Source organism: Balaenoptera physalus, assembly GCF_965194825.1.
Source record: "Balaenoptera physalus genome assembly, chromosome: 16".
In the NCBI taxonomy this organism is placed as follows: Eukaryota; Metazoa; Chordata; class Mammalia; order Artiodactyla; family Balaenopteridae; genus Balaenoptera; species Balaenoptera physalus.
In genome coordinates, this window is record NC_138898.1 from 71,109,375 (window position 1) to 71,136,684 (window position 27,310).

General features: G+C 48.4%; 2 protein-coding genes across 7 annotated transcripts in view; one reads left to right on the plus strand and one right to left on the minus strand.

Moving 5' to 3' along the window:
• The window catches only part of PDZD9 (PDZ domain containing 9), a 365,894-nt gene that overhangs the window by 238,727 nt on the left and 99,857 nt on the right, over nt 1-27,310 (minus strand). The window lies entirely within an intron of this gene.
• The window catches only part of POLR3E (RNA polymerase III subunit E), a 35,500-nt gene continuing 10,389 nt past the window's right edge, over nt 2,200-27,310 (plus strand). The window contains exons 1-13 of one of the 6 annotated variants that reach the window (XM_082431020.1): nt 2,200-6,459; nt 13,569-13,642; nt 14,789-14,839; nt 18,065-18,142; nt 18,906-19,021; nt 19,457-19,539; nt 21,361-21,468; nt 21,826-21,875; nt 22,199-22,318; nt 23,417-23,502; nt 23,765-23,809; nt 23,903-23,994; nt 24,977-25,097. In XM_082431020.1, the coding sequence (XP_082287146.1) occupies nt 13,607-13,642; nt 14,789-14,839; nt 18,065-18,142; nt 18,906-19,021; nt 19,457-19,539; nt 21,361-21,468; nt 21,826-21,875; nt 22,199-22,318; nt 23,417-23,502; nt 23,765-23,809; nt 23,903-23,994; nt 24,977-25,097 (986 nt within the window). In that variant the 5' untranslated portion in view covers nt 2,200-6,459; nt 13,569-13,606. Of the gene's footprint in view, nt 6,460-13,568; nt 13,643-14,788; nt 14,840-17,526; nt 17,663-18,064; nt 18,143-18,905; nt 19,022-19,054; nt 19,229-19,456; nt 19,540-21,360; nt 21,469-21,825; nt 21,876-22,198; nt 22,319-23,416; nt 23,503-23,764; nt 23,810-23,902; nt 23,995-24,976; nt 25,098-27,310 lie in introns of those variants that run through there. The other 5 variants (XM_082431021.1, XM_082431022.1, XM_082431024.1 and 2 more) reach the window with 5 other exon arrangements.

Consider the following 27,310-nt stretch of genomic DNA (forward strand, 5'->3'; position numbering starts at 1 on the left):
TCCAGCATAAGAGTGAGACAAAGTCAGTGCCCAGGTGAGGGTGAAGGGCCATCTCAACATGGTGGCCTTACCATAAACCTAGAGTTTAGGGCCCCTGTCAGGATGCTGTGGGAGACATGTCTTCAAAAAGTTGAAGCGATAGAACACCTCATGTGTCTGTGTGGCAAGGATGGACAGTTTGAAGTTGAATTAGGGATGAATTCATAGAAAGTAGGTACATTTTTTTAAAGGTAATTATTAAGTAAAGAATAAGGTAAACAATATTTTCCAGAAAAGGAAAAATAATCATAGTTGAGTACATAGCTAAGCTCAAGCTTAGTGAGTAGCATTTACTAATTATTGTTCAAATGAAATTACGAGACAACACTTTTAGGAGGGTTGAGGTGTTTGTGATGGCAGAGGTGGGATGATTAAGGTTAAATTCTTATCTTCCTTAGCAGGAAGTCAATAGGAAACGCCTAAAGCTGAAAGAGAAAGAGAGAGAGAGGGAGAGAGGGAGTGAGAGGGAGGGAGGGAGGGAGGAAACAAAAAAAGCAGCAATATGTTGTTTAGACATATGGAGAGAAACACAAAAAGAATCAACTAAAAGTTGAAAGTGGTTCCCTGGAGTGGAAGGAGTAGGCATACTGTTTATTTTGATAACAAACCTTGTAGAACTGATATTATACACATGAAGAACTTTGATAAAATTATCAAAGTAAGAATTTTATTTATTATTACTTTGTATACACATGTTTAGTTTTCAGCATTTAATTTTTCACTTGCGTATGTCTTAGCTCCTCAGTGAGATGGTAAGATCAATAATGAGAAGGGCCATGTTTTATACTACTTTGAGTCTTACATAGAATCAAGCAAACTGTCTTTCCTTTAGTAGATTTGATGTTTCCTTCATTGCAGCTCATCCCGATGCGAATGGTGTCATGGTCCAATGTTCCGTGGAGGTTTTCACATCATCCGATCCTGCGATATTTTTGGAGTAACACAGCTTCCTGTTACATTTTATGTCTGTTCCTCTTCTTGCCAGGCTCTTAGAAAATTGGTATAATCTCTCAGTTATCTTGACCGCCATCTCATAAAGCCTGATTCCATAGGCTAGTGCCAGCATTCACTAGGCTTTCAGTGATAGCCTGTGGTGGTTCTAGATGTCAACTTGGCTAAGCTGAACCGCATTTTCAAGAATTCCCTTCCTGACATGGTATGTCCAGCTAGAGAAGAAACCGCAAGAGAAATTTGCAGGGGGCAAATTTGCAGGAGGCCCTGTTTCCTCTCTAGAGATTGATAGCTTGCAGAGCTCAAAGTAAGAATTTTAAATGTTTACTAAGCTAAAAATACTAAATTAAATTTGCTAAGTTAAAAATTCATTATGGTAATTCATATATTGAGCATCTACTACTATGCTTTGTTGAATCTAAGACACTACTGATCTTAAGATGCACCATTATTTTCTGTATTAATAAGAAAAAAAACCACTGAAAATAAACTGTATGCCATCGATCATAAGATGCAGGTCAATTTTAGAGATATTAAAATGTGAAAAAAAAATATCTTAGAAATAATGATATATGGCATGCCAGACATTGGGCTGGACATACACAGTCACCTTCTAACCCTGCAACAAACCTCAGTATTATTGTGACCATTTTACAGATGAGAAAAATGAGGCTTAAAGGTATCCCATAGCGAAAGTATTTGATAAGAATGTTTTCATTCATCAAGAAGGAAAGGTGGAGGTTTGAAGCTCAAACACCATCATAGTTTCAACATAAATGATGCCAACTGTAGCTGCTGCTGCATTATTCCCATGATCTACCAGCACAGGACACAGGAGTGTGTTTGAACAGCTGAAACTTAACGGTATTGAAGGAAGGGTGCCAGCTGTAGTGGAGCCTTCAGCTTAACTTGACTCAACACAGGAAATCTCACTCGGGTCTGTCAATTTGGGTGGACTTTTAAGTGGCCAAGGTGTAAGATGACTGCATGTGGTCCACCAGGGAGAGTCCTAGTTCACTCCAGGGTCCCAGTTCTCCTTCTAATTAAGCATTTGTTTCTGACAGAAGTGCCCTGGTCACCTTGCTGAGGGTGTGTGCTCTGCAAAAGCAACTAAACTGTCTCTTCTGCAAAAACAAGGTTCCTTTTGGGGAGGCCTAGGTGATCAGGGAGGTTGCTTGGTTGCAGGTAACAGAAATTAACGCTAGCCAACATTAGCGAAGAAGCAATTTTTTTTGAGAAGGAGGTAGCTTATATACTGGAAGGTGAAAGGGAAATAATCAGGTCTCAGAAAGGGAGGTCCCAGGGCAAATGTGGGGATCCAGCAGAAGGTAACAGTCTGGAAGTTTCCTTCCCAGCCCCACTAGTGAGCTAAATCCTTGTGTCTGCTATCCAGATTCAGATTTCCAGGATAAAGCCTCCGAATGGCCTAATTTGGATCTTGTGCCTGCCCACTTTGTACTTTGATTGACAGTTCCTTGAAGACCACAGGGAGGTTGTGGTGGGGTGGGGAGGGATAAACTGGCAGACTGGGATTGACACATACACACTGCTATACATAAAATAGATAACTAATAAGAATGTACTGTATAGCACAGGGAACTCTACTCAATACTCTGTAATGACCTATATAGGAAAAGAATCTAAAAAAGAGTGGATATATGTATATGTATAACTGATTCACTTTGCTGTACAGCAGAAGCTAACACAACATTGAAAACCAACTATACTCCAATAAAAATGAAAAAAAAAAAAGACGGCAGGGAGGAGTGTTTCCTCAAAGGAAAATCAGCATTGGAACCAGAAAAGTGGGGGAAGGATTCTGGGAAGACAAAAACAACAGATTCCCACTCAGAGAGTATTCCCTTTGGGGAGGAAGAGGAAAAGGGCCCTGAAGATTAGAGGGAAGTGTTAAGGAAAACTTTTCAAATGGTTTTTTTGCAAGCCTATGCCAAAATTTTATTACAGTCTTCGTGCCAGTGTAACTCCTCAGGGAGGCTAGTTCAAAGATCCACACTTGGTAGGGACATTTTTAAAAAATTACCTTTTATTACAGTATCACCTACATAGAGTAAACTGTACAATCTTAAGTGTAGAGCTTGCTGAATTTTAGAACATTTGCAGAACTCCAGAAAGCTCCCTCGGCCCCCCTCCCCACCCCCAACAAGGGTGACCATTCTTCTGACCTGTATTTTGGTAGAGACATTTTATAGGACGAGAGAATGATTAAATCATCATTGTTAGATGAGGGAGAGAGAGAGAGAGAGGGAACGTTCCATTAAAGTCCACTATTTTCTTGACTGACAAACAACAGTCAGCTGGTTGATGGGTAGAAAACTAGTTTCCCGGTATAAATCTTAATGCTAGTAAATTTCATAAGAAAAATGGTTAAGCATTTTATCAGGAATGTTAATTTCTTTCCAGAGGGAGAGTCACGCAGTGCGGTTTGGTCTCAGACCAGGTTTGGGATGATATTCCTTTTGCAGGGGCAAGGGAGTGAAGATTGGAGGGGATCCAGGACAGAGCCCCCATGTCCATCCCCACTGCCCACAGCTGAGGGGTTATGATCTGGAGACAGACACCCTTCACCTGACAGCCTCCAGATTGAGGGTGGGTGACAGGGGCAGTGTTTGATCTGTGGTGCTTGCCCTTCCCCCCTCCACCTCAAGGGACAGAGCAGACATGCCAAGGGACAGTCAGGGTTTCAACCCTTCCCTCTCTCCTTTTACATAAAGCTGCTGGGAACCAGTGAGTCCAGGAGTTCTGGTGCAACATTCTGCTTCTCCTGCTTATTAGTTTCACATCTGATTGTCATAAGACAGCTGTGTAATGGGACTGCAGGTCTGCAAGAAATGCCCAAAAGGAGGCCCTGGGCTCTGTCTTCCAGGATCAGCCTGCATCCCTGTTAAGCATTCTGGTAGGGACAGACCTGAATTGCTGCAGAATGTTCTGGCAGAAATATCTTTAGCTCTGAGCTCTTACCACGCAAGGATAGTTCATTTGTTACAGCTACCAGGTAACCCTATCTTTAGCAGAAAAGAGGAATTTATTACAATGATAAAGGGATATCTCCAAGAATGTGAATTCCACTGGGCCCCGGGAAGAGTCTTGAGCTGGGAGCCACAAAACCATCAGAATTTCTCTATGACTTTCTGCTCTTCTTCTCATTTTATCATTATTTTTCTCTACTTCTCCAGTCCATCTCACAGAATATGGCCACCCCAAATCCCACTTTCTCCCTAGTTCCAGTCAGTCAATCTCAGAGACTAACTCCAACACTTAACACAGTGAAAATAACAAATCAGGAACTCACCATGTCTCAGTTCAGATTCTCAAAAGAGAATCTGATTGGTCCAACCTCTGTCCTATGTTTACTATAGAGCCCACCGGCCATGGTTTGGGGAAGGTGGCTACCCAGAGGGTGGACCCACCCTCTGGGCTGGTCAGGCAATTCCTAGAAAAGTGGGATTAGGCAGAGATTCCAGCAATTATTCTCCACCATAGGGATATTTCCTTTTGGAAAACCCACCACATAACTCACAAACACAATGCCTCTTGGTACTGAAACACCATGAGTAGATCAATGCTTCTATTGATCTCAAGGACTATAGATCCCCCAACAATGCCTGGCCTAGAGAGATGGCTGCTTCTGTATTTCTTAACGAGATTTCTTTAAAAGTAACAAACTCTCCCAGTACAATGAAGTCTTTGCATATCAATACTTATTTTAAAGGTAGCTGGAGAAAAAAAATGGGTTAAGGAGGAACTGAAGAGGAGGAATACGGAATGCCCAAATATCAAGGTGTCTGCCAACTGGATATTAACCAGAAACTTGAATATAACAACTTAATATAAACAACTTAAATGTCCATATTCATAGTATGGAATAAATTAGATCTAAATGTGTCACAATAAATCAAAAACATAATGTTGGAGGAGAAAAGCAAGTTGCAGAATGATACTGGTACAACGTAGTAAGGTTTATGTAAATGAAAAGCAAGCAAAAAAAGAAGATCATACTAGGTATTGTTCATGGGTGTATACACACACACACACAAGGATAGATAGATAGATATGAAAGTGTAAGAATGAATTGGAAGGATACACATCAAATTCATAATAGTTATAGCAAAGGGAGGATGTTTGGGAAGGGGTTTTATTTTCATTTGTAATAGTCTAATTCTTTTTGTTTGTAATTGTCTAATATTTTTTAATAGATTTTTAAAAGGACAACGTATTCACACTTTTAATAAAAAGCATATACATAGGAAAAGAATTGGAAGTGAAATGCCACCAATATTAGGTAGTGGGAATATGGATGATTATTTTTTCTTTGTACTTTTTCTGTATTTTTAAATATCTATATATCAACATGAATAGATATTTAAAAAACAGTCGGGTGAAAAAACAGTTGCAGATAAATACTAACAGCATGATAATATTTATATTTATGTAAAAACCCATAACAATAAAAACAAAACATCTATTTTCTATGGATATATCTATTATGAATATATCCATATATATCCATATAAATTCACAGTAGAAGATCCAGAAGGATATACAGTATGCTAAGCTGTATAATGGTTACCTCTGCGGACTTAACGATAGATGCCAAAGGTAAAAGAACATTTGTATTGTATCTGCAAAGTTTTCATATTTGCAACAATTCACATAGCATTTGCGTAACTAAAAATTAAAACACATAATTTTTTAGAGAAAACTGCCCACACCAGTTCCCGTGGTTTGGCTTCTGAAGCCCCTGGTGCGCGTTACTGCTGAAATCCATCATTTCTCCCATGTGAGTTAACTTGAGGTCTCCGAGTTCAACGTCCTACTCAGAATACAGATTCCTAAAGTGCTTTTCATTCTAAGACCTGTTCAGACGTGTGGGTCTAAATATTTGAGCAAATATTTTTCTTTTTAGTACCTGGCATGTTCTAAAATAGTTCTATAGGGATAAGGTAAAGCACATATGAAACAAAGAAACTCCCACAGAAATGAACTGCAATTGCATATAAATGTATTAAGTAGTTCCCTAGAAGAATTTAGTTACAGCTGGGTAGCGTGGCCGAGCGGTCTAAGGCGCTGGATTAAGGCTCCAGTCTCTTCGGGGGCGTGGGTTCGAATCCCACCGCTGCCAAGACGAGATTTTTTTGTTGCTGCTGCCTCTGTGCCTGGTTCTGTATTCATCTCGGTCCCGCGGCTGCAACAACGCCCCCTGCTGCCAGACGCGGCTGCCTGCCCGCATGAATGGAGCGGCGGAGGGGGCGGGCCCGCGCGCGCCTGGGCGGGGCATTGTGGGTAAAAGGAAGCGCGAGGGCCCTCCCCGTTCGCTCCCCCCACGTGTCCGCCGAGTTTCTCCACAAGCAACATGGCCGCTGCCTGAGAGGAGAGCCGGGCCGCCGCCGCCTGTGTAGCCCGCGGGTACCTGGGCCGTTGCCGCCGCCCGCGCGCGGGCCCGTCGGAGAGGTGAGTGCCGATGTGGCAGCGCCCGCCCGGGCTGGAGCCGGGCTGCACTCTCGAGGTGGGCCTGGGCGGGGCTGCCGCGTAGGCCGGGAGGCCCGCGCCGCCCGGTGCCAAGGAGCCGGCGGCCTCCCGGGACTCGGGCGGGAAGGACGGGCAGCCTGGCCCAGTAGACCCGGGCTGGCCGCGGGCTCCGACCTCGCCTCGGCCCGGCAGTCGGTGAGGCCGCGGCCGAGGCTGCCGGCGGTGACTCAGGGTCCAGCCACCTTGCTCCGCCCGGCTCAGGCGGGCCTCCTACGGGAGCACCTGTCCGAAGGCAGCCGATGTCCTGCCGGCGTGGCGGCTCGTGGCAATGGCTGCGTGGTGGGCGTGAGAAGGGGGCCTGACCACCCGCGAGGGAGGCGAAACCCATTGGACAGTGTGGCTCGGGGCCGGCGGCCCGCCCTGATGGGCAGGGGGAGGGTGACCGGGCCCCCTCCTCGCCCCAGATTAGCTTCCGTCCGGCTAGGCCCGGAATTCTTCATTCATTTATTCCGGCCACCATTCAGGGCTAACTGGGAGCCAACTACGTGCGGCGGATAGGGCCCTGATCATTTGATCAGAGGAGGTGTCAGTAAGCACGTAAACCAATAAATAAAAAAGGTCGTTCTGTTGTGTTACCTTTAGAATCATTGGGCTTGGGGACAGAAAGAGGAGATCTTAGCAATCGCCACAGTTTCTTCACCTGTGAAGTGGGGATAATAGAATTACCCACCTCATAGGTTTGTGGTGAGGGCCCAATAGGGTAAGACGGAAGAAGTCCCAGGTTGTAGTTAGTTTCGTGGCTGTGTTTCCTGCTCTTTTATATTGGAAGAAAACATTGGGCCACGTAGTAACAAACCTTCCCATGGGTTATTTATACCTTACTTTTAATCCTCACCACAGTCCTCTGAGGTCGGTACTTTTGTTATCCCCATTTTAGGGATAAAAGTAGTGAGTAGTACGAAGTGCAAACGACTCCGGGTGGGCCACGGGTAGCAAACAGCAGACCTGGGATTTGAACTTATACAGTTCCGCTCTAGAGTCCGGGCTCTTACCCACTACACCATCCTGCCTTCTATTAAGAAAGCTTTCAGCATAGTCGTTAAGAATGAGCATAAGGCTCTTTGACATCAGCTAGACTCAGGTTTATGTCCTCACTCCGCCATTCTCCAGCACTGTGATCTTGGGTAGGTTACTTACTCTCTGAACTTTAGTTTCCTCCTTTCTTAATTGGGGATGGTACAGCTTGATTTATAGGGCTCTTGAGCAGATTAAATGAGATTGAATATTAAGTCCTTAGAGAAGGGAGGGTCCGACTCAGTTGAGTTCATTCTTCCCACCCCTAGGCCATCTCTCCTTTTAACAGGGGTGGAAACTGAGGTGACCCAAAGAGGGAGATGCCTTGTGTGGGGGGGCATACAGCCAATAAGAATCCAGACCTTGAGACTATTTGCCCTGGGGCCCTTTCCTCTTAATTCACATTGTATATTGTCCTCACCTTGTCTCACTCCCACCAGTAGCTGGAGATTATTTGGAGTTGCCTCTGCTTTTCTGATTGGCGGACAGGTTAGATTGCTGGGTGCAGCACTGATGCACCCAGCTGTGGCTTTCAGGCACCTCCTCTGCTCTGGACCCCTCCTTAGATTCACCTGGTGTTCTTGTCCCCTTTCCGTTTGTTGAGCAGCCCCCTGGCAGGGGATGTTTTCTGTGCTCAGTGCCGTGGAGCCACTGCCATGGAGTACCCTTGTGGCCACAGGACACCCTGTTGAGGCCAAGGTGGTCACTGCTGCTGGGGAAGCTTGCCTTGTGGCCTGAGAGAATAGGCCACACCTCTGTCCTCAAGTGTCCACAAGGCCCAAACCATGAGGCCACTAGTCTCTGGATGGGGCTGAGTTAGGCTCACTGGGTAAAGGGTCTGTAACTGCCTGATTTCATGCACTCATTCACTCAGTTATTCTTTGTACTATACTGAGTGTTACTCCATGCCACGCATTGTTCTAGATATCAGGAGAACAACATGAATTTTTTAAAAAGATAATAATCCCCATATCAACTTGATGAAGTAAATATAATCATCTCCATTTTATGGTTGAAGCACTGAGAGGCTTTCATGGAGCTTACATTCTAGTGCAGAAGACACATAGGCAAATAGACTAGGTAGTTCCAGATTGTGATAAGAACCATGAATGAAATAAAATGGGCATGTGGTAGTGACTGGAAATGGGTGCGGGGCTCTTGAAGGTGGATAGTTTGGGAACCTGTCTGTTCCTGGAGAGGGTGGGGGTGGTGATACTAGTGCAAAGGAGCCAGCCTTGAAAAGACCTGGGGAAAATAGGTGGTGTGCAAAGGTCCTGAGACAGGCTGGGGCCTAGCTTGTTGTAGGCCCAGCAAGATTGTATGGGACCCTGGGGCCATGGAAAGGAATTTGGATTTTATTCTATGTGACAGTTGAAGGGTTTTGAGCAGTGGAGTGATGTGATCTGTTTTTCTGCAAGGACAGCTCTGGGTGTTTCTGGGAGGATTGGAGGTAGGAAAGACTTGTTGAAGCAGTACTTTTCAAATTGCAGATCAAGATTTATTAGTGGGATGTGAAATCAGCTTAGGGGGGTTGTAACCAGTATTTTTAATTTTAATGAGTGAGGATAAAAAACATCACTGCATCAGATATAGTAGGGACAATTAATGGTTATGTGAAACCTTGTTTTAGTTAGGTAATTGTATGTATATTCCGGGTCATTTATATGAAATGGATTTCTTACTGTGGGCCTTAGGCTGAAAAATTTGAAAGCCCCTGAGTTGGATGATGTTGCCTGGGAGGATGAAGGGAGGTGATAATCCCTGCATTAACCCAATCGTGTGTTCTATCTGGAGGGAGGAGCACCATCCTCCCCGAGCTCCTTCTTGACTGGGGAGAGGCGAGTAGAGAAATAGCTGAGAAAGCCTGTCTTGGGGTCCTCCCAGGCCATACCCTCTCAGTACCTACGTCTGTTCCCTGGTTCACCCAGAAGTCCCCAGTCTCTCAGTTGTCCACAGAGCCAGCTGGAGAGAAGGTAGGTACTTCGCATACGTTTATGATCCTTGGCAGGTGAGGTGGGGTCTCGGGCTCTCCCATGCATTGCCCTCTGTCTGGGCGGTAACAGGCATTTGGGGGTTATGATTTTCATCTAGTCTTCTAATCCCGAACTGTTGAGGTAGCCTGCTTCCCTCTACTCTCTTCCTCTGCTCAGAGTCCTATGGTAGCTCCCTATTAAATGGCATTCCTGTGGTTTACTTATTCAGACAACATGTACATATTGAGTGCCTGCTATATGCTAGGCACTGGGGGACAGCAAGGGACAAAATAAACTAAAATATCTGCCTTCATGTAGTTTACCACTTACTGGCAGTGGGGGTGAGGATGGATAATAAATACAGAGCTATAAACTGTCACATGGTGATACATGCTATGGAGAAAACCAGAGCAGGGAAGGAGCTGGCGGGGCGGGGTGTGGTGATTTTGAATTGGGTGGACAGGGAAAGTCTTAGCTATGAGGTAGAATCTGAGCAAAAACCTGAAAGAGGTGAAGGAGGGAGCCATGAGGTTATGGGGGCCGGTAGAGCAGTTACAAAAGCCCAGAGGTGAGGGTCGGGGGAGGGAAGGAGGCCTGTGGGAGATGAGGTCTGAAAGGAAAAGGGTCAGGGAGGGCGTTGTCTAGGGCCTCACGTGGGATGAAAAAGACTTGGGCTTTTATTTCTGAGTGAGATAGGAAGACTTTGAAGGCAGAGGAGTGATGTGATTGCTGGCTGTGGGGTGAGCAAAGACCGTAGGAGGCAAAGGTGGAAGCAGGGAGACCAGTTCGGAGGCTGTTGCTCTAAGGCGGGCAGGAGATGGAGGTGGCAGAGGGGGTGGGCAGATTCCCGACATACTTAGAAGGCACAGCTGACAGGATTTGCTGGTGTGGGGCGAGAGGAAGAGAAGCACTGAGGATGATGCCATTGTTTTGGCCTGAGCATTCTCAGCGTCTGGAATGTATATCTGGAATAAGCGAGATGACTCCGCTCGGTGGCCGGGGCAGGGGGCTTAGATGCCATTGAATCCCATGGTGAAAATATTTATGTTCTTTTAAATATTAAACAATTCAAATGTTAGGTAGATAAGACAAAAATCGAGCTGGTCTTACCTAAAAGTAGAGGTCTGGGAACTGCTGAGATTCGAGGGTGCCCAGGTGCCTTTAACTGTGCCCATCCCCTCCCTTTGGGAATATGAAGGGTCATCCCAGCTGAATTACAGTCAGCCCTCCACATTCATGGATTCAACTAACCTCAGAAACTAAATTTGCCCTGCGCCTGGCAACTATTTACATTGTATTAGGTATTATAATTAACTTAGAGATGATTTAAAGTATACCATGTGCTCTAATTTCATTCTTTTATAGGTAGCTGTCCAGTTTTCCCAGCACCACTTATTGAAGAGGCTGTCTTTTCTCCATTGTATGTTCTTTCCTCCTTTGTCATAAATTAGGTGACCATATGTGCGTGGGTTTATCTGTGGGCTTTCTATCCTGTACCATTGATCTATATTTCTGTTTTTGTGCCAGTACCATACTGTCTTGATTACTGTAGCTTTGTAGTATAGTTTAAATTTTGGGAGCCTGATTCCTCCAGCTCCGTTTTTCTTTCTCAAGATTGCTTTGGCTATTCGGGGTCTTTTGTGTTTCCATACAAATTGTAAAATTTTTTGTTCTAATTCTGTGAAGAATGCCATTGGTAATTTGATAGGGATTGCATTGAATCTGTAGATTGCTTTGGAATGGCCATCATCAAAAAATCTACAAACAATAAATGCTGGAGAGGGTGTGGAGAAAAGGGAACCCTCTTGTACTGTTGGTGGGAATGTAAATTGATACAGCCACTGTGGAGAACAGTATGGAGGCTTGTTAAAAAGCTAAAAATAGAACTACCATATGACCCAGCGATCCCACTACTGGGCATATACCCTGCGAAAACCATAACTCAAAGGACACATGTACCCCAATGTGCATTGCAGCACTATTTACAATAGTCAGGACGTGGAAACAACCTAAACGTCCAACGACAGATGAATAGATACAGAAAATGTGGTACATATATACAATGGAATATTACTCAGCCATAAAAAGGATCGGAATTGGGTCATTTGTAGAGATGTGGATGGACCTAGAGACTATCATACAGTGAAGTAAGTAAAAAAGAGAAAAACAAATATTGTGTATTAACGTACATCTGTGGAATCTAGAAAAATGGTACAGATGAACTGGTTTGCAAGGCAGAAATAGAGACACAGATGTAGAGAACAAACGTATGGACACCAAGGGGGTAAGGGGGAGTGGGATGAATTAGGAGATTGGGACTAACATATATACGCTAATATGTATAAAATAGATAACTAATGAGAACTTGCTGTATAGCACAGGGAACTCCACTTCGCTGTACAGTAGAAACTAACACAACATTGTAAAACAACTATACACCAATTTTTTTAAAAAAAGGAATGAAATTGGGTCATTTGTAGAGATGTGGATGGACCTAGAGTCTGTCATACAGAGTGAAGTAAGCCAGAAAGAGAAAAACAAATATCGTATATTAACGCATATACGTGGAATCTAGAAAAATGGTACAGATGAACCTATTTGCAGGGCAGGAATAGAGACGTAGGCGTAGAGAACGGACGTGTGGACGTGTGGGGGGGGGGAAGGGAAGGGTGGGACAAATTGGGAGATCAGGATTGACATATACACACTACCATGCATAAAATAGATAACTAGCGGGAACATGCTGTAAATAAAGCACAGGAAGCTCAGCTCGGTGCTCTGTGATGACCTAGATGGGTGGGATGGGGGGGTCGGGTGGGAGGGAGGTCCAAGAGGGGGGTGATATAGGTATACATATAGCTGATTCACTTCATTGTACAGCAGAAACTAACTCAACATTGTAAAGCAATTATACTCCAATAAAAAAAATTTTTTTATTGAAAATATAAAGTATATTATTGTAAATAAAGTATATTATTAAAGTATATTATTGATGTGCTTAGGTTATATGCAAATACTGTGCCATCTTATGTAAGGGACTTGAGCATCCACAGATTTTGGTATCCTTGAGGGTCCTGGAAGCAATCCCCCCCTTCCCCACTGATCCTGAGGGACAGTGTACTCACCCTCCACCATGGCGACCTGCCGCCTTCCCTCCTTCGGGTACTTGAAGTGCTTCCTGTTGCCTGGAGACCCTCTTCCCCTCTGCTATCCTGGCTTGTCCAAATCCTTCTGTCCTTCAAGGCCCAGCCCAAATGCCCCTTCCCCCAGCAGGAAGGCCTTTCCTTCCTCTGAACTCCCCTACCTATAACTGCGACCTGAAGTTGGATAGCCTGGCATTGAGGTCCAGTGGGTCCCCTTGCTTCCTGTGTGGCTTTGGGTAAAACACATAAAAGCGTCTCTGAGTTCCAGTCTCCTCGTTATAAAATGGGGACAATTAAGAGAAGAGTATGTATGTGAAGAGGGTCATTTTTAGACATGTGCACGCACACACGCACACAGAGAAAACCACAGAAAGGAGGTCATCTCACTCGGGGTTGGGTTTAAAGTCAGCTTGAAAATCAAATATCAGAGACGGAGTCACCCTGGAATCCAAGTCCTGGGACTGTCTGCTCTTCCTGTTGTGCATCAGACTATCCTCTAAAGATTCCCCATGGCCCCCGATTACTTCTCGAGTGTTTTCATCATGGCTGTGGACCAGTCACCCTCCATCCTCCTGCCTGGTGGTGAATTCTTTGTGAGTGGTCAGAAAACCCCTAAAACTGGTCATTTATTCTTTCCCATGGGTGTAGCTGACATGTGGTGACTTGGGTCCACCTGTTAACACCCATTGCTTGGTGGTTTCTGCCTGCTTTTTTTGGTTTTTGGCCGATGGGGTGTATAATGCGCTGTCCATTTTTGACTCTACGATAGATGTAGAAATAAGATCAGTTTCTGTTTGCTTCAGGCTCCTGCCTCCCAGAGCAGAGCTGCTTGCAGAATGGGTACCTAGGTGTGTTGGTTGAATAACTGACTGACGGTCCAGGCCTCTTGCTCTCCTTGCAGATCGAGTCCAAGGACCGCGCGGCTGGCTCCCCCCTAGTATGGCCAATGAAGAGGATGACCCAGTCATACAGGAGGTAACTGCTGTTCCCCACCCTCTGCCGGGGCGGGGTCCCTTCCTCCATCCTCAGGCCAGCCTGGGACCTGTTGGCGTCCTCTCTTCCTCATACCTGCCTGGCTGACCCCTCACTTCCTTCAGGTGTCTGATCCAGCATCACCTTGTCAGAGAGGATTCCCTGACCCTCCTGCCTCACGTGACGTTCTCCTGCACACCCTCCCTAGCCCCTTACCTTGGCCATACCTTGCGTTTGGCCACAACACCTCTCAGCCCCTACACATAAGTTTCCTTCCACTAAAGTGTAAGCCTCATGAGGGCAGGGATTTTGTCCTGTTCACCACTGTGTCTGCAAAGCCAAGTCCAGTGCCTGGCAATTAATAGATACTCAGTGACTATTTGTTGAATGAATGAATGGGTTTGACAGCTCCCTCTTCTTCATGGGCTTATGCAGATTCGGTCATTCAGCCGTTGTTCGCTGAATTCCTGATGTGCTGGGGGCTGTGACAGCAGGGAGCCAGGCGGTGTTCTGCCCTTGGGAAGCTTAGGATCTGTGAGGCGAGACTGACAAGGAAGGGGTCTCAAGATGCAGACGGTGGTTCCAGAGTCAGCCCAGACCAAGACATATCCTAGAGGCTCTGGGCCTTTGCACATGCTGCTTCCCTCACATATGCCTCCCCTGGGCCTGCTGAGCCTTCACTCATCCTTAAGGCCTGGAGGTGGGAGAGAACATGGTTCACAGGAAGAGCTAGGAAGCAGGAAGGTAAACTGCGAGGTGGGGCGGGGCGGTGAGGGTTGAGAAGAAAGCCAGGTCACATCACCTGAAGACAGGCCAATCCAGGACAGGTGATGGAGGGCACAGGGAGGAAGCCCTCCCCTGCCCCATCCTCATCAGAAACACGTTTAATCGGGCCCTCTGGGATGCATCCTGATCTGGGCAGCCTCGGAATACATTTTTACTGGGTTACATTGAACCTGGGCAGGGGGCTCTGGACATATCCAGGTTGGAGATTTGGTTCCCTTTATTTTTAGCATCAGCTGAGCTATTTCCTCTTCCCCAAATGGCCTCAGAACCATTATCCCTGAAATCTGAGGAGCATGCTTGTGCCCGGGGCAGGTTGGGCATTGGGTTCTGTCTCCTGGTTAAGTCTTCTTCCTTTGTTCCCAGATCGACGTGTACTTGGCCAAAAGTCTGGCAGAGAAGCTCTATCTGTTTCAGGTAATTATAGGACATAAAGGTAAAGGGGGAAAAAAAGCAAGTGTTGGTGGGTGGTGGAGACACAGTAAGTGGTAGGCCAGGAACAATTTGAAACCTCCACGTTGCTTAGAATTCTTGGCACAGAGGGTGTTTGGTAAGACAGTCTCTTTGCTTTTATGGGCAGGTCAATAGTAATCTCTCATTTTGAAGATGGGAAAACCAAGGCAACCCTAAGAGGCAGAACAGTGTAGTGGATAAAGCTTGGGCCCTGGGGACAGTCTCCCGGCCTTGAGGCTTGGCTGTGAGTCCTTGGGCAAGTTCCTTAAAAAAAAGAAAATCTCTCTGTGCCTCAGTTTCTTTTTTTGTCAAGTGGTGATAGTAATAATACCTGCCTGATAGGGTCCCCACGGGGATCAGCTGAGTCCATATTAAAGTGCTTAGGACACCACCTGCGTGGTGCAGAGTTAGGGCCGCGAATGATTGCCACCGCTGTAACCGAACTCAGGGAGCGGCCTTCTGGGGCAGCTCCAGGCAGCATTGGTGCGCCTCTGTCCTGCTAGCTGTGAGTCCCCCCACTTGCTATCCCTGCCCCCTCCCCTCTTAGCTGGGCTGGTAGTTTAATCATAGTCACTCACAGGTGTTAACCCTAGGCTGTCTGCAGGCACCATTCAAAGCATTTTGCATATGTTAACTCATCTCCTGCCACAATATCCCTGTGGTGGTTACTATTGTAATTTATAACAGCTTTATTGAGATCTAATTCACGCCCATGCAGCTTCCCTGTTTAAGTGTAAATGCAGTGGATTTTAGTCTGTCCACAGGGTTGTGCAGCCAGCGGCAGTCTATTTTAGGAAGTGTTTGCTGCTGCTGCTCTGCCCTCACTCCCTGCAGTCCTAGGCAACCGTTAACCTATTTTCTGTCCATGGATTTGCCTGTTCTGGACATTTCATATAAATGGAGTCATGTAATATGTGGCCTTTTGTGTCTGGCTCTTTTGTTTAACGTGATGTTTTCAAGGCTTTTCCATGTTATAGCATGTATCAGTACCTCATTTCTTTTTATGGGTGAATATACTCCACTGTATGGACCTATATGCCACATTTTATTTCTCCATGCATCAGTTGATGGGTATTTAGGTTGTTGCCATGTTTTGGCTATTATGCATAATGCTGCTATGAACATTCCTGTCCGAGTGTTTGTGTGGAGAGTTTTTCATTGCTCTTGAGTATATACCTGGGAGTGGAATTGCTGGGTCCTATAGAAACTATGTTTAATATTTTGAGGAAATGACAGACTGTTTTGAACCACTTTACATTCCCAGCAGTAAGATTGTTAAGCATTTTTGTCCCCACGTTGCATATAAGAAAAAGAGACCCAGGGAGGCTAGTACCTTGCACAAGGGGCCTGGAACAGGGTGGCAGCACCCTCCAAGCATGTGCTGGGAAGAGGCCTGGTGTTGGGCCCCTGGCATCTGCCTTTACAGGCCGTGGCACTGGGGGCTGTTGTCTGCACCTGCTTCCTTGACTGACTGCAGAGTGATGGAACGGATGGTGGTGACAGTGACCCATGTGTGTTCATGGTGTGCCAGGCCCTGTGCCGGGTGTCAGCTCCATTTGCCTCATTCCCTGCTCGTAATGGTCCTGGGAGGTGGGGAGCTTGCCTGAGTACACAAGGAGCAAGTGGCAGAGTTAGGACTGTCTGATTCTAGAACTGGCACCCTTCCCCACCACCCTTCCCAGCGATCAGGAGATCACAGAGCTGCCCTGGACCTTGGCAGACCAGGGGCCTCCCGGGCTGTCGTGGGCTAGCCTGTCCCAGCTCAGGGCTCAGCCCAGACCAGCTGTGCTCCAGGCCGTTCCTGGACCTAAGCTCCAAGATCCTGCCCCAAGCTTCAGCCCAGGAAGCAGGGAGGAGTCACTGTATTGCTGTTTAAGTGAGCTTTTAGGAAACAGCCATTTCCTTGGGCTAGAATGCAGCTGATCTCAAATGGCCTCCAAAGGAGGGTTACTTTATGCACTGCCACACCTCCACCAGGCTCCTTCATAGCGATGGCCACGGCCTTTTGTGAGTGAGTCCAAACCATGACTCATCCATCCACCCAGTGGCATACGTAAAGCACGGGAGAAAGAAAGGAAGAGTGCTTCTGTGGGGAAGGATGTCTCTACGTCCTTCTTTGTTCAGAGAAAAGAAGGGATTTCAGAGCAGTACGCTCAGATGTGACGTAACTTCACGCCTGATGACACTGGGGCCCAGAGAGAGCTCTCTGAGCAGGTCAGTGGCAGACCAGCTCCCTTCTCTGTCATCAACTTTTTATTATGGAAAAGTCCACACATCAGCAAAAGGAGAGAGACTGGGATAGTGATTCCCATAGATCTGTCGACTGAAAAAAAAAAAAGCACAACCTAACAGTTGAGAATTATGTTTTATTCGGCGGGCGTACTGAGGACTTAAGTCCGGGAGATAGCCTGTCAGGTAGCTCTGAGGAACTATTCTGAAGAGGTAAGAGAGGAGTCAGGACTTACAGGAGTTTTTGCAAAACAACAGCAAAACCCCAGGGAGTCAGAACATCAGAAGATTACTGTTTGTTAAAGAAAACCAGACTCTGGAGTTAAAGAATTTAGCACTTTTCTATGTATGGGAAGTGTCAAGAGTCTGGGCTAATTGAAATCATTCCTTTGTTATGCACCTTAACTATCTAGGGCCAGTCTCCTGTTTTCTCCTTCCTGAGTCCCCTTAGGGTGCGCTGTAGGGGGAGTGGCTGCAACGGCAGAGGGTTTGAAGGCCACAGCATCCTTTGTGGCAGGTGACATCCTTTGTCCACAGATCCATCATCAGGCTTTAGCAGTGAGCAGTGGTCGCCAGTTTTGTTTTCCCTCTTTGCTTCCTGTGGTCTCATTTCCCTTGTCCTTCTCCACCTGGTTGGCCTGTAAACTAGCAGTTAGACTTCGGACCCTTACTCTTGACTCCCATGGCAGTGCGCTTGACTTCCTAGGGCCCGTGGGGCCATGCATGCTGGGGCCTGTCTGATGCTTAGGCATGTCCCTTGGACATTTGAAAATTGCTCTTTGGAAGGAGGCTAGGTGGAGCCAGTGAGAATGGGATGCAGGGATGCAGGCAGAGACCAGGGAGGGCCTCTGGTCTGGGGTGGGCGTGGAGGGTGGCTATTCATTCTTGGCCGGCACCTCTGAAGCTCAGCTCTCACTGGGGCTGGGCAGGGTGGACTGATGGCTCCCTTCCCTTCCCCAGTACCCTGTGCGTCCAGTCTCGATGACCTATGATGACATTCCGCACCTCTCAGCCAGGATCAAGCCCAAGCAGCAGAAGGTGGGGCTACCCTCTTGGATGGGGGTAGAGGGAGGGGAGGGGTGATAGGGTGGGAGCTGAAAGAATCCAGGAGACAGGCCTTTTGGGGGTGGAAGCCCAGAGGAGTGATTGGAGAGTTAGGAAGAAAACCAGCAGCTTGCAGGGCCTTGAAAGCTGCAGGAGGAAAAACTTCCAGAAAGAAAGGGGGTGGGCAGCTCCAGAGAGGCCAGGGAGGAGTGAGGCTTGAGATGAATTAGAACATGGGGTGGGGTGGACCCACGTTCACAGGACAGGGCAGGGCCAATGCGAAGAGGGCACGACATGGGGAATCTAGTGCCTCTCAGGGCTAGGGTGACAGGGAACAGGAGACATGCCTTCCCTCGGGCACCTGCAGCTCTAGGCCCTGTTGCCATGTAAAAAGCTGTACCAGTATTGCCAATTCTGCTGACTTTTCAAAAGAAGTTGGAAATAAGGAAAAAGAGAAAAGCTCTTGATTTTTAAATGTTGGCACCTAATTTAGATTTTGGGGAGTGGAATTGTGGGTGCGGGCAAGCAAAACTACATGAACCCCCTCCAAAAAAAAGCACTGTGGCTCTTCTATTGGAATTTGGGTTTGTAGCTTTTGTGTGGACTGAAGCCTAAGGGCCCTCGGAGAGGGATGGTGTCAGTCCTGCTTCTGGGCAGGGACTGGGGTTCGGGAGGTGGGCATGGTGGGTTTGAGGGGATCCCCTGAGGGCTGTGCCTTGGGGTCCTCATAGCTGGTGGGGGTGTTTGGTGCCTCCAGGTGGAGCTTGAGATGGCCATCGACACGCTGAATCCCAACTATTGCCGCAGCAAAGGGGAGCAGATCGCGCTGAACGTGGACGGGGCCTGCGCTGACGAGACCGGCACTTACTCCTCGTGAGTTCCCCGAGGCCTCCGAGCTTCACGTTCTTCAAATAGGAGCCTTCCAGAGCCCTCAGAGATGCCTAGGCCTTGTGCTCTACAGCCAGGCTCCCCACCAGCGTCCCGTCTTTGCATGGCTGGGCCTGCCGCAGACTCGTCCCCGTGGGAAGCGTCTTCCCTCCCGAGATGGCTCCTCTGACCAAGTTCTTCCTGGGCTGAGAGGCAAGCTGGCCCCTCGACGGGAGCGGGAGCTCCCACCCACTGCTTGTTTCTTGGGCTGCACATGAGGTTTCCTCATCCCCAGCTCCGCTCCTGCGGCACCTGTGGCCTGTCCTGTGGCCTTGGTCTCTGGCAGTTGGATTTCAGATGTCTGGGGTGGAGCGGGCTCTGCCTACAGGCCCAGGCCTGGAGCTTCCTTCCCCTTGACGTCTGTCCTCCCTGTGCTTGTAGGAAGCTGATGGACAAGCAGACGTTCTGCTCTTCCCAGACCACCAGTAACACGTCCCGTTATGCTGCCGCGCTCTACAGGCAAGGTACCCATGCTGGACATCCCTGGCTGCCATGGCTTGTGAGGACTGAGTGGGTGGGAGGGAAGCAGAATGGGGGCGGGGACAGGAAGAGGACACCCCGAATGCTAGATACCCACAGAGGCCAGACAGGTTGTAGAAATGACAGATTGTCAGGGGAATGGAATTTGGCCACCTCAAGGGACTTTTAGCTTGACACTACCTTACCTGATGGGGTGGAGGTCCAAGGTCATTGTCCTCCTGGGACACAGACACACACAGCATAACCTTTTGGACAGGGTAGACTTTTGTCTTAAATACAAGGTACTTAGGACCCAGTAATTCCATTCCTAGAAAGCATCTACGCAAGAGAAATGAAAACACGTCTCCACACAAAAACTTGTATGTAGGTGTTCATAGCAGCATTATTCATGGTAGTGAAAAGTGGAAATGATCCAAATTCCATCAGCTGATGCACGGATAACAAAATATGGTATAACCATACATTAGAATATTATTTAGCCGTAATAAGGAAAGAAGTACTGATAGGCACTCCAACATGGGTGAGCCTTGAAAACATTAGGCTAAATGAAAGAAGCCAGACACAAAGGACCACATGTTACATGATTCCATTCATATGAAATGTCCAGAATAGGCAAACCCATAGAGACAGAAAGTAGATTATTGGTTCCAGAGGCTGGGAGGAGAGTAGAATGGGGAGTGACTGCTGATGATGGGTACAGGGTTTCTTTCTGGGGTGATGAAAATGTTCTAAAGTTGGTTGTGGTGCTGGTTTACTAGTTTGTGAATATGTTAAAATACATTGAATTGTATGCTTGAAATGGGTAAATTATATGGTATGTGAATTATATCTCAGTAAACCTATTAAAAAGTACAAGGTTTCTATAAGTATTTAGAGTTTATAAAGCAATAAATGAAATTTGAGCACTTAGGAAATAAACTGTGATAGAATAAAAGTAATGTCAAATAACTATACTCTTCTATTTTGAACCCAAGTCTCAAGGATATAGTTCTTTAAAGCCACATTCCTTGTAGCCAGGCCTAGTCACTTACTTACTTCTCGTCTCAAGCATTCTGCTCCCTCTGGAGTCCCAGAGAGCTTCCACAGAGCCTTAGTGTCTGTCTGATTTCTTTTCTTTCAAGGCTACATTGGCTTGATTGAAATTGATTACCTTTGCACTGCCTCCCAGTGCACAGGTCTGATTCACAAGAGAAAGTCACGATCTTTGCCAGAGACGGCGTAGACACTCCTCCACCGGGCTCCGCCAGGCCTCCTCTCCAGCCCCGTTTGCACTAGCCAACTTCTTAACAGGACGGGTGGGATTTTGACAGGAAGAGGTGGGAGGATGAGGAGGAGAAGAGATCTGGGTGTGTGTGGGGTTAGGGAGGCGGTGAGGGTGGTCTGGCAGAGGCCTGGCGGGGGAAAGAGCAGGGCATGTTTGGTGTGGATGAGTGGCCCAGCGTGGCTGGAACAAGCAAGTGCGGGAGGGCAGTGGGGACCGGGGTTGGGAGGCCCTTGAATGCTGGAGGAGGAGGCTTTGTAGGCAAGCCTTAAGGAAGTGACTTTGAGTGGAAGGGTCTGTGTTCATGTCTTCATCTGGTTTGTGTGTTTCCTGTGTCCGGCACAGCCAGATCGGGCTGGGAATGGCCATCGGCCTGGTGGTCCCAAGGCTCTAGGACTGGGGGCTAGAGCAGAGGTGGGAGGCGGTTTGGCAGTGAGCCGAGGCCTTTAGGGGAGTCTGGGGCCCTTGGTAGCTCCCTTGAGCCAAGCTGTGTGGGTCAGCCTCAGCTCCTAGAGTCAGGTCCAAGCCCTTCTTCCTCTGCCAGGTGAGCTCCACCTGACACCTTTACATGGCATCCTGCAGCTGCGGCCCAGCTTCTCCTACCTGGATAAGGCAGATGCCAAGCACCGTGAGAGGGAGGCAGCCAACGAGGGTGAGCTCTGGACCCCCAGCCCTGCTGTCCGTCTGTCTGTCTGTATATGTTAGCAGGAGAGGTTGGTCATGGGAAGAAGTATTAAAGGGATGGATTACAGGATCCTTAGCGGCATCCCTGGCTGCTACCCACTGGATGCCAGTAGCACCCACCCCCACAATTTTGACAACCAAAAATGTCTCTGAATTTCCAAATGTCTCCTGGGGGGCAAAATTGCCCCTAATTGAAAACCACTGACTTACGCAGCTACCTCGGTCCAGAAGGAGAATTCACAGGCTCCGTTGCTTGAGACCTGCCTGGTGGGTGGGGTGGAGGAGCCTCCAACAGAGGCTGCAAGCAAGGCTTTTTCTTTTGCAGCGGGAGACTCTTCACAGGACGAGGCAGAAGAAGACGTGAAACAGATCACGGTGAGCTCTGGCCCCGAGAGAGAGTGCAGCCTGGGAGGCAGCAGGGCCAGCTTTGTAGCTCAGCTTCCTGGAAGCAGCAAGGGGTGGGAGGGTCTGCACAGAACGTGGGCTCTGGGGTGAAACAGAAACAGAGTCCATGCCTTAGAGCCTCCTTGCTGGGCTACCTGGAGGGATAATCTAACCTCTGCCCAGCCTGAATTGGGTGGCAGTGAGAAATGCCCCAGATGTGAGGTTCTCTGGCCTCGTGGTGGGTGCTGGGCCAGCAGCCTGGAAACGCCCCAGGCCTGAGGTTGTGGACCCGCCCCTCCCCGCCCCCCAACCAGGTGCGGTTCTCCCGGCCTGAGTCGGAGCAGGCCCGCCAGCGCCGCGTGCAGTCCTATGAGTTCCTGCAGAAGAAGCATGCTGAGGAGCCCTGGGTCCACCTGCACTACTACGGCCTGAGGGTGAGCTGGGGTCCCGGGCAGTGCTGACACAGGCCAGGGTGGGCTCCTGGGAGAAAAGCCCCAGTGCCTGGGAAGTGTTACCTGGTGGCCTCATTGTCTCACATCTAACTTCTTTCAGATTCAGTTGTAGCCACTTGGTAGTGCCACAGGGAGAGAGGTTAAGCCCTGTGAGCAGTTTGTCCTCCCTTCCCACCTAGTGTGTGCCCCCAGGGAGTGAGTCTGCCACGTCACTGGTGGGGGTTGTGGCCCCCCGGGCACTCCCTGAGTGTGAGCATCTTGCCGGGCTCAGTGAGGCTGTGTTTGGTTACGTACTTTTAAGTATCGTGGGCCTTGAATGAAGGCTAGACGCTTCATCGGCTGCTCCGTGGAGAATCTGTCCAATGGCCGAGTTCACTGTGCACCTGCCAAGGGTGATTTCTACTGTACTTGACTTAGAGCGCAGTCCTCGAAACTGTGTGTTGAGTAAGGGAAGCAACTGAATATTAGCTCACAAAGACACCATAGACAAGGGCTCCCCAGCGTTTTTCTGGGGGAGGAGCAACCCCTGATTATTCTGAAACCTTTCTGAAAGAGATTTGTGTTGACAGAGCCTTACACTTTGGGTCAGTCAGACTTCCAGAAGCTGTGCTGTTTCCTAGTATGTAACTTTAGGCAAATTACTTAATCTCTCTGAGCCTCAGTTTCCTTATCTGTAAAATGGGAATAATAATAACAGTACCTGATTTCATAGTTATTTTGGGGATGAGATGAGTTAGAGTATGTATACAGCCATTGGAACAGAGCCTGACACATAGTAGATGCTCAGTGAATGTTAGTTGTTATTTTTATCATTGCTTTCAGTGTTCCTGTATCAGACAGGGCACTGAGGTGTGGGTGCTGGGGCTGTGTAGTCATAAAGGCAGGAGGGTAGTTGGTTGAGGCCACGTCGCAGAGGCCTTGAGTGCCATGCTCAGAAGGTTGGATTGATCCTGTGGCTGGCCTCAGAGCAGGACAGTGGGTGGCTGGAGCAGAAGGTGATGCAGGGGTGAGAACTGGATCACAGAGGGAGGCCTGGAATGTTGGCTGAGGTTCCTCTCACACCCTGTTTCTCCCCAACAGGACAGCCGCTCTGAGCATGAGCGCCAGTACCTGCTGTGCCAGGGCTCCAGCGGGGTTGAAAACACAGAGCTTGTCAAATCACCCAGGTGAGACTGGCCAGCCCAGGGCTGCTGAGGGCTACTGAGCCCGACACTGGCCCCAGAGGGTCCCTCTGTTGTGGGTCCTCCCTTGGGACTCTGGCCCCTTCTGTAACATGGGGGAGGGATGTGGAGGAGCCCATCATCCTCTGGAGAGGGCCAAGAGGGGGTGTGGGAGTTTGGGGGGGGTCTTGGATACAGCCTGGTTGGGGGCTGGGTGGGGCGAGGACAGAGCCCTGGGAGCTGCTGACCCCGTTCTCTCCTGCCACAGTGAGTACCTCATGATGCTGATGCCTCCCAGCCAGGAGGAGGAGAAGTGAGTAGAGGGGCTGAACGCCTTCACCCCGCTTCCCCTTCCCACCCCTAACGCGCCCCTGGCCTCCTAACCCTTTGCGTTTGTTTTCAACAGAGACAAACCCGTGGCCCCCAGCAATGTCCTGTCCATGGCCCAGCTGCGCACCCTGCCCCTAGCTGATCAGATCAAGATCCTGATGAAGAATGGTGGGTGGGCAGCCCTGCCCTGCCCTCTGGGGGGCCCCAGCCCTGCCACCTCCTGGGGAAGTGGAGTTAGGACAGACTTAAGGACCAAGGGGCGAGACCAGAGGCCCCACTACCCAGAGCCCGCCCAACTTTACAGCTCTGGCCTTGTCTGGAAGGCGCACTAGAGCTGGTGGCAGACTACCTCAGATGGGCTGCGGGTCCCTGCCACCTTTGCCACTCCCCTGCTGTGTGAGCCTGGGCAGGCCACTGGCCTTCCTGAGCCTTAGATTGTTAATCTATAAAAAGGGACTAAGATAGCTCATGGGGCTGAGGTGAGGATTCAGAGGTGAGGCCTCTAAAGGGACTGTACAGAGCCTTGCATGTGAACGTGAGCTACGTTCATTTTCACAATGAAGCGCGTTCACTTGCACTACTTTGTGGCGCCCTCGCCAGGCTCCGCACCGTGGGGACGCTGAAGGCCAGAACCTTTAGAGTGCACGTGAGCCTTGAACCTCAGAGCAGAGTCCCAGGCCCTGGGCTCTTCTGAGGTGCCAGCACCAGGGGCTCCGGGGTCTGAGTGGACAGGGGGGCTCCCGGGGGGAGCCAGGCCGCTGGCCTTGCTGCAGAAGACATGGGGCCTCCCCAGGCCCTGCCCCTTCTCTCTTGGGCTAGGGGCTCGGGGCTCGGGTGGGGGAGAGCAGAGCACGGTGATGAAGTGCATGAACTTTGGACCCAGATGGCCTGGGTTCAAGTCTTGGCCATGCCACTTACTAGCCAAGTGATCATGGGTGAAGTTTGAAACCTTCCTGGGCTGAGTCTTCCTCAAGAGGCCCGCCTCGGTCTTCCAGTGGGTGTTTCCTCCAGGGCTCAGTGAGAGGCGGGTGCCTGCCCAGAGTAAGCAGCCAGTGAATGCCAGCTGTTACTGTTAGCACTGTCGTGCTGGGATTGTCATGTGAGCCCAGGCCCCTCTTGCCTTGTCTGATGTCTCCTGTGCCCTCCTCAGTGAAGGTCATGCCTTTTGCCAACTTGATGAGCCTCCTGGGCCCCTCCATCGACTCTGTGGCTGTTCTGCGTGGCATCCAGAAGGTGGCGATGTTAGTCCAAGGAAACTGGGTGGTGAAGAGGTAAGTTCATTTTAGTCCCTTAGTTGGGAGCTCTTAATCCATTTAAATTGAATGTAAGTACTGATGTTTTGGGTTTAAGTCTACCTTAGTGCTTTTTATTTGTCCAGCTTACATTGCATTTTATATTCATTTTTACCTTCTTTTCTTGTTATTCCGTTTTCCCCACTAACTTGGAAGTTATCCTTTCTTGACTTAGCGATTACCCTGCAGATTTCACAGTTTAATATTATTAGTTGCCGCTTTTTACCCTCATCCATGACGATTCAACGACCTTTAGAATATTTTATATTTATCTTCCTCTCAACTCGTGTCATTGTATTTATATATTTTAATTCTATTTTAAACCCCATACGACATTATATTATCCAGTCAATATTTTTTAGATCTACTCACGTATTTGCCTTTTTATTTTGCTCATCATTCCTTTCTGCATCTCTGAGTTCCTAACTGTGATAATTTCCTTTTGCTAAAGTGAAGGTCTGCAGGTGATGAACTTCTTTGGTTTTTCTTTACCTGGAAATGTCTATTTCACCTTTGTTCTTGAAGGATATTTTTGTTTGTTTTTAATTTTATTGAAGTATGGCTGATTTACAATATTGTGTTAAGGATTTTTTTACTGAGTATAGAATTCTAGGTTGATTATTTTCTTTCCACACACTGATGTAATTTCATTGCAGTTTGACTTCCATTGTTTTTATTGTCTGTCTAATACATGTTCCTTTGTTTCCCTCTGGCTGCATTTAAAATTTTCTCTTGCTTTGGCTTCCCAGCGCTCGTTAAGATAGGCCTAAGTGGGAATATCTTTTTATGTATCCTGTTGGGGTTCATAGGTCCGGAATCTGTGGCTTGCTGTCCTTCAGTAGTTTCTCTCCTCCTGTGATTCCTCCTCTAGACCCTGCCTCCTCCCTAGACTGTCAGTTTTTAGGGGTAGGGACTGTCTGTTTTGACTCTCCCTTTATCCCTGGTACTCAGTATAATGCCTGACAAATGGTAGACCCTTGGTAAATACAGTGTGGCTAGGTTTAATGCACACTTGAATTATATTACTTCTAAATTGTATAATATAAAATACTTGAATACTCACTTTTTAGAAAGTGTGATGTAAAGTGAACAATCTGTCAAAATGTAAATTGTTCCAAATTTTTAAAAAAGTTATTCATTGCAAAAAGTCCATCATTTCACAGTTGGTTGGCCAGGTAAACCGCAAAGTGATGTCACTGCCACGTGGTGACGGCCTTTCCCTGGGAAACGATGCCCAACATGCCTTGTGGGTCCTTGCAGCTACTGTCTTATGTGACACAAGTGTTTAATTACGAGGACCTTCGTGATGGCACATCACTTGTTAAACGGGACACTTATGTGTATTTACGCTGCGGATGGATGAAATCCAGGAGGGACCATCCCATTAGCCCCCTGAGGCTGCTCGCGCAGAGGAGGCACGGAGACTTGCCACATGTCTGGCAGCCGGGCAGCCACAGAGCTGGGGTTTGAGCTCCCCCAGCACCGCGCATGCCCTGGTGCTGCTGCCCCGTTCAGCTTATGGTCTGCCTGTCCCTGTGACTTGAAGGCAGGCCCTCCTGGGCCCTGTGTGTTCTGCCGCACCCATGGGTAGTGGTCCTTCCATACCCTGTCCCTGTGTGTTCCTGTGAGGAGGTGACACAGGATGCTCCCATCTGTTGAGTAAATGTGTCTGGACGGCTTGTTCTGTGCCCTGCACTGTGCTCTCATTCAGTGCTGTCCCTGTCCTCAGGAAAGGGGGCCGGGGGGATGGGGGTGGGGCAGGCACCGTTACAGCCCAGTGCACGGACCACACTGTGTACTTAGTGGGTACCTCCTCTCCGTGTGGCAGAGATGGGGCCAGGGCCCTGTCCTGTAGAGCTTTACAGGAAGGGTGGACACAGAGCTCAACCTTGAAGGAAAGTAGTAGTTGGCTGCCAGGTGGGATTGAGGAGGCGAGTGGGGCAGGGAGAGCAAAGGCACCCCGGGCATGGATGGCCGGGGACGTGTGTATTTTCCTGGGCAACAGGGTCTGCGTGTGGACTTGGGGTCAGGAGATGCTTTTAGGCCTTGGTGCCTGCTCATTTGCCCTTGAAGGTCCCTGAGCCTTGAGTGCTGGTCCCATTCTCTCCAAAGGCTTCAGCCTCACCCGTGCTTGGGGTCTGTCTGCATCCCAGTCCCTGGCCCCTCCTGCCTCAGCTCACACTGCTCCCCCC